Here is a 9,991-nt window from a genome sequence, read left to right on the forward strand (position 1 = left end):
TCTCGAGGGCTTTGCGCCGAACTTAAGCGATTACGCAGGTCTCCACTGGATCTGCCACTTCGGTGGCTCCCGATCAAATAACTACCTTTGGAAAATCTTGGAGCCCGCTGCTAGGGGTGAGGATACGGGACCTCCCCGCTCGCTCGGTTGCGATGGGAAGAAACGGCAGGAGGAGGACTTCTTCTGTTGCTCTCGCGTGCCGGAATGTCTCGAACTAGACGGGGAGGAGATGGGTATCTTATCGGCGACGGGGGATGCTTAACTGGTGACGCGATCTTAGTCCCGTCCGGGCGGATCAAGCTAGTTCGCGGCCATTCTACCCTGCCACCTCTGGCATCCTGTGCTCGGCAGTCTGACCGTGGCGCAGGAGGGCTGGCCGTAGCAGGTTGTCTTCATAGGCCTTCCCTGGATCTCCTCCACGAGCTGCCACGAGCCCTTCTGGGCGTGCTCGCTGGTGGAATCGAGCTAGGAGTCGAGGTTCGGACTTATCGGCTGAATTGCTGATTGGCCCTAGGAAACTCCTCAAACACAGTCTCCTAGTGATGCGACATGGGTGTAGAACTCAGAGTTGAGGTCCTGACTGATCGACTAGGCCTAGACCGGTTATCCCGGTGGGACTTGTGAGTCCCACTTTGCCTCTTTCCAACGTTAGCGTCGGTTGTAAGAGGGGTAGCTGGGCCAAGACTTCTTCGATTTGTTTGCTTGCTTTGGACAACTAACTCCTCAACTATATGTTTTCCATCTCTACCGTCGTCAGGAAATCCGGGTTCGGATTTGGCGGTCGGGGCGCCGAACTCCCGGTGTCGTCCTGGCCCATCAGCTTCTTTCCCGGTCTCTGTTGGATCTCGAGGTTTTGTTCATCGGATATGGCGGCATGGTGGGCCTCCTACCCATCATGTTGATCCGCCTCATTACCATGTCTCGAACGGGTAAGCACCATGATCAGGTTTTTGCGATAGCACCAATCTAGATCCTCTCAATGAAAGCACCAAACTGTTGATGTGGTTCTTCGACAACAGATAATTATACGAATAAACAGGATGAATTAGTGCTAATTGGTGAACCGTAATATGAAAATAACTATATTTCAGATCGGAGAAACTAAAATTATAGGAAGGTGATCTCTCCTTTCTTTTTAGGTGGTTCGAATGTTAAAATCCCTCTAGTCCACCAGGAAATATTATTGATGTCTCTTGATTATTTCTTACAGAGTGTTTCTTTACAAAAATATGCCAACCCTTTGCAATGCCCAGGGCCTTGGTATTTATAGGAAAAGGATACCTGGGTTGGCAAAGGGGGTCATCCCGTGATCTCCTTACCCTTCACGTCATCTCTGTGACACTGATGATTAATTCCTAAAACCTGACAGTGAAGTGTGGTCTAATCAATATGTAAGGAGGGATAATGGGCCGCATGGCCCAAACCAGGCGTGGGGTGTCTGAATACGCACGTTTATACTGCATGGCTGAAAATTTAGGAATGGAATAGACACGTGATGTCTAATATATACTCGTACATGTTGCGTGGTTGTCTTTACAAGGATTCAGGTGTCAGATCTCTACCGTATCACGAGCTTGATGCAGTGCCAACCCGTGATACCTATACCGCTGACCCGCTGCCTTCGAGTAAACAGCTAACTCTCTAATTAGCTCAGGTTGGACAGACGGAAGCCCGTAACAACAGCTCCTGGTGGACAATTTATACGTGGCGGATCGAATTAGGCCATCTTCCAACTCACCAATAGCTCGCACAGATTTAGGGCGTACACTTATATATTTAAAAATTTAATAAATATTATAACATGGTGACTCTATAATATTGGACACTATATAGTATCTTATTATAAAATTCTTCAAAGACAGTGAGTTCCATAACATTGGCATGTGGATAACCCAAAATATTCATAATTTATTACATGAGTAGTTTTATTCAATAAAAGAATTGCTTCAAACACACTCATAAAGATGTGATGGAAGCCGAGGAGTAAGGAGTAGATTGAGTGAAGTAAGCTTAGGCAAGCCAATGCCCAATCCTTCACGCATATCCACTGGAAAGTCATCTTTGGTTTTCATGTCAAACCCCTGAGCCAACCGGGCCAGCACCAGCTGCACCACACGAGCTGAAAGGCATGAACTCAAAATATTGATCTCGGTAACTCATATCCGCATTCGTCGTCATGAACTTTTCGGGTCGAAACTCCAAAGGGTCGCTCCACATGTACGAGTCCCGCTGCAACTTCCATATGTTGATGATCAAACGGGTGCCCGCCGGAACATGGTGGCCTCTGACGTAACAATCTTCGATGGCCTCACGTGGTCTAATTGTACCTGGTGGGTACAAACGAAGAGTTTCTTTGACAATGGCTTGGAGGAATTTGAGGTTGTTGATGTCTGATTCTTGTACCCATCTCTCTTTTCCTACATGGTCGTCTAACTCTTCTTGGGCTTTCTTCAGTACACTTGGGTTGTTCAATAGTTTAAAGATAATCCATGTTAGTGTAAGTGTTATGCCTTCAGTTCCAGTTAGGATTAAAACCTACCCAAAAAAAGAAGAATGTTCAATGCGCGGTATATTATAATTATTATTAGTAATATAATAAAGTGCGAAACATACCAAAGCCGTGGCTTTGATGATAGTATCACGACTATAACCAGACATGGTCATGGCATCGTCCTCGGCAAGGAGGGTCGATGACAAAATCATGTCCATGAGGTCTCTCTCGCCCGTGGTACTGCTATCATCTGATCTAGCTCGACCATGTTCCTCGAGCCAGTTCGTTAACACCACATCAAACTCCTTAAAAGTCTGTTTCATGGAGCTCAAGTGGCCACCAATGTCCAAACATTTGAGCCATGGAATAGCGTCAGACCACACGAAAACACCACTCAAATACGAAGCATCTTTCAACGCATTCCTAAAATGACAAGCTTCGCTGGTTTCTTTCCGGTAAGTGCTCGTGGAAAAGCGCTTTGTGGCTATCAGCCTAACGGTGAGATTTATGGAAAACTTCTCGAAACACTCACTGAGTGGCACCTGGTCCCTATGATCGTGAGTTGGAAAATAGAACAAACTGTTGATAAACGAGTCAACCTCCGAGACTAGCACGTGTTGTAGCGATGTTAGCTTATGGGTCGAGAGAAGGTGAAGGTCTACGAACTTTCGAATTTCACGCCAGTATTGGCCGTAAGGTGAAAGACCAAAAGAAGCACTGTCGTACGCTAAGTACTTCGTCATTGCTAAGCTTGGTCGGTTTGCTAAAGCTCTGTCGTTTGTGGTGAAGCAGTCCTTGACCAGTTCCCAATTACTCAGCGCCATGACTTGGTGTTGGCCAATCCGGAGTGAGTATATCGAACCGTGTTTGTCTGCCATGGCTCCAAGGATTCGTGTTACTGGGGCTTGGCCCCTGAGAAGATGGAGGTGACCAATGATTGGCAGTGCCCCTAATGGTTCAGGGACACCAATATTAGCACCATTTTTACTTCTCTTTCTCTTAGAAATATGATTAACTAGAAAACTGAAGAGAGATACGACGACGAAAGCTTGGAAAAGAGAAGAGAAATCCATGGTGGTTTGATTTCAAAAGCCAAGTATGGATATTGAGAATCAGCACGGTACGTACTATCTACATTTGTGGTCCACTACTGCCTATACGTTCATGAAAAATCACAATTGCATACGTTGGAAAAGCTCAAATTCAATCTGTGGTAGCTTTATCATTACCGAAGCTGAATTTATGGCCACTAATAAAGCTTTTAAAGAAGTCATTTGGCTACAAGGAATCTTACAGGAGCTGAAACAGTTGAAAGGAAAAGCAAGGATTTATTCTGATAGCCAATCTTCTATCCATTTATGCAAGAACCATGTGAAAAGTAAACACATTGATATAAGGTTATACTGGATAAGAGAGAAGATTGAAAAGGAGTTGTAGAATTGGAAAAGGTCAGATCCGAAGACAATCCTGCTATTGTTGAGACAAAAGTTTTGACAGTTAGTAAGTTTAGGCATTGCCTAAGCTTACTCACTCTCAGATACTGATCATCTGAGATCACTTGGACATTATCTCATCTAGCTGTGCATTTATTTTTATGGCTTATGATAGCTTACGATTTAAATGAACTAGGTGGAATTTGTTGTATTAGTTCCTATAAATCCTGACCACCAATATTGTTAGGACTTGTTAGTTATTTAACATACCGTGCTGATTCTCAATATCCATACTTGGCTTTTGAAATCAAACCACCATGGATTTCTCTTCTCTTTTCCAAGCTTTTGTCTTCGTGTCTCTCTTAAGTTTTCTAGTTAATCATATTTCTAAGAGAAAAAGCAGTAAAAATGGTGCCAATATTGGTGTCCCTGAACCATCAGGGGCACTGCCAATCATAGGTCACCTCCATCTTCTCAAGGGTCAAGCCCCAGTAGCTCGAATCCTTGGAGCCATGGCAGACAAACACGGTCCGATATACTCACTCCGGATCGGCCAGCACCAAGTCACTTTTAAAATTGGTATAATTAATAATTCAATTTTCCAACTAAATCACTTCTATTCAAATATTTTAAATGATGCGGTATATATTGGTTAGTTGAAGAATTTTGTTGTTTTTTTCCCAACCTTTTCCATGGATAACACAATTTCATTAAAGCTCATCTTCATTCGTTTATAATACATTATTTTATTTTTTAGCACTACTAAATGCTAACAAAGTACTACTGATTAAATATAATAATACATAAATTATTCTTCATAGAGGTTCATAAAGCTGTGGAGGAAGGCGAGGAGCCAAGCAAGCTTCAAGAGGAGTAAGTTTCGGCAACGCAATGCCCAAGCCTTCGCGCATATCCACAGGGAACTCGTCCTTGCTTTTCAACTCAAAACCCTGAAGAATTCGAGCTAGCACTAGTTGAACCACAGCCAAACCAAGCACCACCCCAGGACACGACCTTCGACCAGCACTGAAAGGAATATACTCGAAATTCTGGTCTCTAAAGTTTATGCCTGCATGAGTAGTCATGAACCTTTCGGGGAGAAACTTTGATGGGTCTGACCACATGCGCGGGTCCCTCTGTAGTTTCCACAAGTTCACAATCAAACGTGTGCTTGCGGGGACATAGTGGCCACCAATGTAACAATCTTGTGTGCCCTCACGTGGGCCTGTTATGGGGCCTGGCGGGTACAAGCGTAGAGTTTCTTTAACAATGGCTTGAAGAAATTTGAGATTGGGGATGTCTGATTCTTGCACCCATCTCTGTTTTCCTACATGAGTGTCCAACTCTTCTTGGGCAGCCTTCAAAACACTTGGGTGGTTCAATAGTAATGAGATTATCCATGTTAGTGTAACAGCTGTGCTTTCTGTCCCAGTTAGGATGAGAATCTGAAAAAAAAAAAAAAAAAAACCAGAAATATATGTTTGTACTTATATAAATAATATTAATTTAAAATTTTATTTAAGTTAAAACCAAATATTGAAAAATAATAAATTTTTTCTCATTATTTATTTATTTTATTCTCTTTCTTTATTTTATTATTATTTCTTTAAGTTTATACAATTTTTAAAATAAAGTTTAAGTATTATTAATTTATTAAAAGAATTAATAATAATTTTAATTATAGACAAAATATATAAGTAGAGGTAAAATCATTGAAAAAATAATTTTGACAAAAAATAGATCGAGAGTATGATTTTGGTAGAAACAACAAATAAGAGGATATTATTTGATATTTATGAAGACTATAGGGCATATATGGTAGTATATCCCTAAAAAAAGTAGACCTAAGCTCAATTACTCGCACAAATGGACCCAATGTCATAATAAAGTCATAAAAGAAACGCTTCTCAATCTCAATATAGGATCAATCTTCACTACTAGAAATATAGGTTTTTACTTCGTTTTATATATATAAAATATAAAAAAATAGACATTCTACTTCGATTTTTATATATAAACCGAAGTATAAATAGGTTTTCTACTTCGGTTTATACATAAAATCTACTTCGGTTTATATATAAAAACCGAAGTGGAAACACCTCAATATGGTGGCGCTATGTCAATACGAAGACCTTTTACTTCGATTTATACATAAAAACCGAGGTAGAAAATCCATTTTTTACTTTAGTTTTTCACCACTTTTTAATTGGCCCCCAACTATTTCAGTTGCAAATTTATGTGAAAACCGAACTAGGTTCACTTTAAAAACGGAAATAGTAGAGTGATTCCACTTAATCGACATGTCATTTCATCAAACTCACCAGTTCTTGACCTTAAACCTGAGCCTCAAAATATTTTACTTTACCAAATATAGTTTAGACTATGTTTCAAAAAATGTGAGAAATATGATCTCGATCAACAATGTATTATTACCAAAACCAGACGAAAATACGTAAATATTATCATAAAAAATAGTTACCAGAGAAGTGGCTTTGATAACAGTATCGCGGCTATGACCAGACAACAATGCATCGTCCTCAGTGAGGTTCGACAACATAACATCCATGAGGTCACCACCACCACTGGACTCATCACCATTCTTGTTAGCTCTAGCTCGACGATGTTCTTCGAGCCACTTCCCCATCACCGAGTCAAGCTCCTTGAAAGTCCGTTTCATGGACCTAACGTGACCATGAAAGTCGAAACGCTGGAGCCACGGGATCACATCCGACCACACGAAAACCCCAGCTAGATGCAAAACTTCTTTAATGGCTTCCCTGAAACGATGCACCTCGTTCGTCTTTTCGCCGAAAGCTTCTGCTGAAAATCAATGTTGGAACTTATAATATATAATAGTATGAATTATTAAAAAATAAAAAAGGTGCTTTAATGACTCCCTAGAGGAAGAGTCCCACATTGGTTTAGAATACTCTCTTGTAAGGGTATATAGAGTGTGGACTTCAGCCTTGGGCTTGTGCCCCAAGGGGTACCCACTTTTGTGGGAAAGGGAGGAGTCACACAAAGGCTCACCTGACCACCACACACGCGCGCGCGCTGCCGCCGTCCGTCCGACCGAGCCGAGCTGAGCTGGCTGGTTGGTTGGTGTGGTGTGCACCTTATTATTTTTTCTAAAAAAATTATTTATTAAATATTTTGTATTTAATAAAAACGTGGTTAATAAGTGGTAAACTGAAGACTTAATCTCTTCATATTTTCTAGGATTCCAACTACCATACCTCTCCCACGTTTTAATAAAACGTCTTTATTCCCGTTAATTAAGATCGATTTTTTCTTTAAAAAGGGGCGATTACTTTTCAGAAGAAAATAACTCTTTTCAGAAAAATAACTCTCTTTACGATTAAAAATCCGAGCAGTAGTATTATTAAGGGTGTAGTATACGACGGGTCTCTACGGTGCAGTGGAGGTCCGATCACAGTTTAGATTGGGCTGTTTTATCCTGGAGGCGACGGGGCTGATAGTCTGCTTGCACGAATTCTGGGCAGTTCCGCGAACCTCTTAAAGAAAGCGACCTAGTCCGCGACTCAACCCAGACAATCATTCGGTAATTTCGTTCCTATTTATTTCTGCAGCAACTTTATACAACAATTTTAAGACGTTTAGTTTCTGCCATGACTACCGATGATAACTCTGGTGTTGTTGACATAAACAAACCATTTCGTTTTGAGGGTAACCACTTTAAAAGATGGAAACAGAAGATGTTATTTTTCCTCCCAATTAAAAAGGTTAACACAGTTCTCACTTCTGATAAGCCTACTGTATCTGAAAAGGAAGACAACGATGAAAAAGAGAAACAAACTAAGGCTTTAGATGCTTGGGTCGAAAATGATTTTTTATGCAAAAATTTCATTCTCAATGGTTTATCTGATGACTTGTATGACTATTATAATTCTGACCAAAATGCCAAGGAAATCTGGGACGCACTGCAAAAGAAGTATGACACTGAGGAGGCTGGAACCAAGAAGTACGCTGTCAGTCGCTACCTCAAATTTCAGATGACCGATGACAAGTCAGTGGAAGCCCAATCTCATGAACTTCAGAAAATCGCTCATGAAATAATTTCTGAAGGTATGTCTTTAGATGAACAATTTCAAGTTGCTGTGATTATTGAAAAACTGCCCCCTGCGTGGAAAGATTTTAAAAAATTTCTCAGGCACAAAACTAAAGAATTTTCACTAGAAAGTCTGATCACTCGCCTTTGTATTGAGGAGGAAGCTCGTAAACAGGACCAGAAAGAAGAAGTGCTTGTTGTATCCAGCAACAACAACACTAACAAAAGGTCCACTGCGGTTCTGAAACCCAATGGGAAAATTTTCAAAAATCAGAATCGAAAGCAGAACTCAAACCGCAACAATCAACCTCGGAACAATACTCAGAATTGGAACCATCAAAGGAACCAAAACAGATAGCAGCAAAACCCCCCTAATAATAAGAATGAACCTGCTCCATTTCTATGCTTTGTTTGCAACAGACCAAGTCATATTGTACGCAAGTGCAGGAACAGGCCAAGCTCTGCTCCGCAGGCTAACCTGACAACTGAAGAGCCTTTCATGGCTATGATATTTGAGATCAACCTTGTTGGTGGATCAGAAGGGTGGTGGGTAGACACTGGCGCTTCTCGCCATGTTTGCTATGATCGGAATATGTTTAAGACATATACTACTGCTACTGAAGATAAGAAAGTGTTGCTGGGAGATTCGCACACTACGATTGTTGCTGGTATTGGTGATGTGGAATTAAAGTTTACCTCTGGAAGAACTGTGATTCTTAAGGAAGTCATGCACACTCCAGAGATGAGAAAGAATCTGGTCTCGGGCTACCTTCTCAACAAGGCGGGGTTTACACAGACTATAGGGGCTGATTTGTTTACTTTAACTAAGAATGGGATATTTGTAGGGAAAGGGTATGCAACTGAGGGAATTTTTAAATTGAATGTTGATGTCAATAAAGTGAATGCTTCTGCTTATATGTTGTGTAGTTTTAATACTTGGCATGCTAGACTCTGTCACGTTAACAAGCGCATAATCAAGAATATGAGTAGTTTAGGCTTAATTCCTAAATTATCTTTAAATGATTTTGAAAAATGTGACTATTGTAGCCAAGGTAAGATCACAAAAACACCCCATAAATCTGTGACTAGAGAAACTGAGCCTCTAGATTTAATTCATTCTGATATCTGTGAACTTGATGGGACGTTGACCAGAAATGGAAAACATTATTTTATCACGTTTATAGATGACTGTTCTGATTTTACATATGTGTACTTGATGAAAAATAAAAGTGATGCTCTTGATATGTTTAAATCTTTTGTGACTGAAATTGAAAATCAATTTAATAAAAAGATAAAGAGATTTCGTAGTGATAGAGGCACTGAATATGATTCGAGCATGTTTGTTGATTTTTATAACTCACATGGAATCATACATGAAAGAACTGCACCATACTCACCTGAAATGAATGGCAAAGCCGAAAGGAAGAATAGAACATTTACTGAATCAATTGTTGCTATTTTGCTTAATTCTGGTGCTGCATCTTATTGGTGGGGAGAAATATTATTGACTGTTTGCTATGTGCTTAATAGAGTTCCAAAATCAAAAAGCAAAATTTCTCCTTATGAAATCTTGAAAAATAAACAACCAAACATCTCTTATTTTAAAACTTGGGGTTGTTTAGCATATGTTAGAATTCCTGATCCTAAGAGGATTAAACTGGCTAGTAGAGCATATGAATGTGTGTTTATTGGCTATGCTGTTAATAGTAAAATATATCGATTTTTTGATTTGAAAGACCATGTTATTTTGGAATCAAATGACGCTGATTTTTATGAACATAGATTTCCATTTAAATTGAGAAATAGTGGGGGTGCATCATCTAGTAACATGCCTGTGATTAGGGACATTGAGCATCATGAGGGGAATGAAACTGAACCTAGAAGAAGTAAAAGAGCTAGAGTCTCTAAAGACTTTGGTTTTGATTTTTGTGCATATACTTTAGAGGAGGATCCTTCGAACCTCCAAGAAGCTATGACCTCATTAGATGCTGACCTGTG

The 9,991-nt window shown here is 40.2% G+C and overlaps 3 protein-coding genes across 3 annotated transcripts; 1 reads left to right on the forward strand and 2 right to left on the reverse strand.

Annotated features, from left to right (window-relative positions):
• Window positions 1-2,073: 2,073 nt before the first annotated feature.
• On the reverse strand, window positions 2,074-3,564 carry LOC133812979 (xanthotoxin 5-hydroxylase CYP82C4-like). The gene is made up of 2 exons (XM_062246831.1): window positions 2,614-3,564; window positions 2,074-2,535 (listed from the first exon to the last, which is right to left on the reverse strand). The coding sequence occupies exons 1-2, from the start codon at window positions 3,562-3,564 to the stop codon at window positions 2,074-2,076; spliced, it is 1,413 nt and encodes a 470-aa protein (XP_062102815.1).
• Window positions 3,565-4,639: 1,075 nt separating this feature from the next.
• Window positions 4,640-6,747, reverse strand: LOC133782542 (dimethylnonatriene synthase-like). Its single transcript, XM_062221877.1, has 2 exons — window positions 6,404-6,747; window positions 4,640-5,369 (listed from the first exon to the last, which is right to left on the reverse strand). Exons 1-2 carry the CDS (start codon window positions 6,599-6,601, stop codon window positions 4,740-4,742), a joined length of 828 nt encoding a protein of 275 aa, XP_062077861.1. The 5' UTR covers window positions 6,602-6,747; the 3' UTR covers window positions 4,640-4,739.
• Window positions 6,748-7,553: 806 nt separating this feature from the next.
• On the forward strand, window positions 7,554-8,351 carry LOC133812980 (uncharacterized). Its single transcript, XM_062246833.1, has one exon. The coding sequence runs from the start codon at window positions 7,554-7,556 to the stop codon at window positions 8,349-8,351; it is 798 nt and encodes a 265-aa protein (XP_062102817.1).
• Window positions 8,352-9,991: the final 1,640 nt, after the last annotated feature.

Source organism: Humulus lupulus, chromosome 1, assembly GCF_963169125.1.
Source record: "Humulus lupulus chromosome 1, drHumLupu1.1, whole genome shotgun sequence".
Classification (NCBI taxonomy): Eukaryota; Viridiplantae; Streptophyta; class Magnoliopsida; order Rosales; family Cannabaceae; genus Humulus; species Humulus lupulus.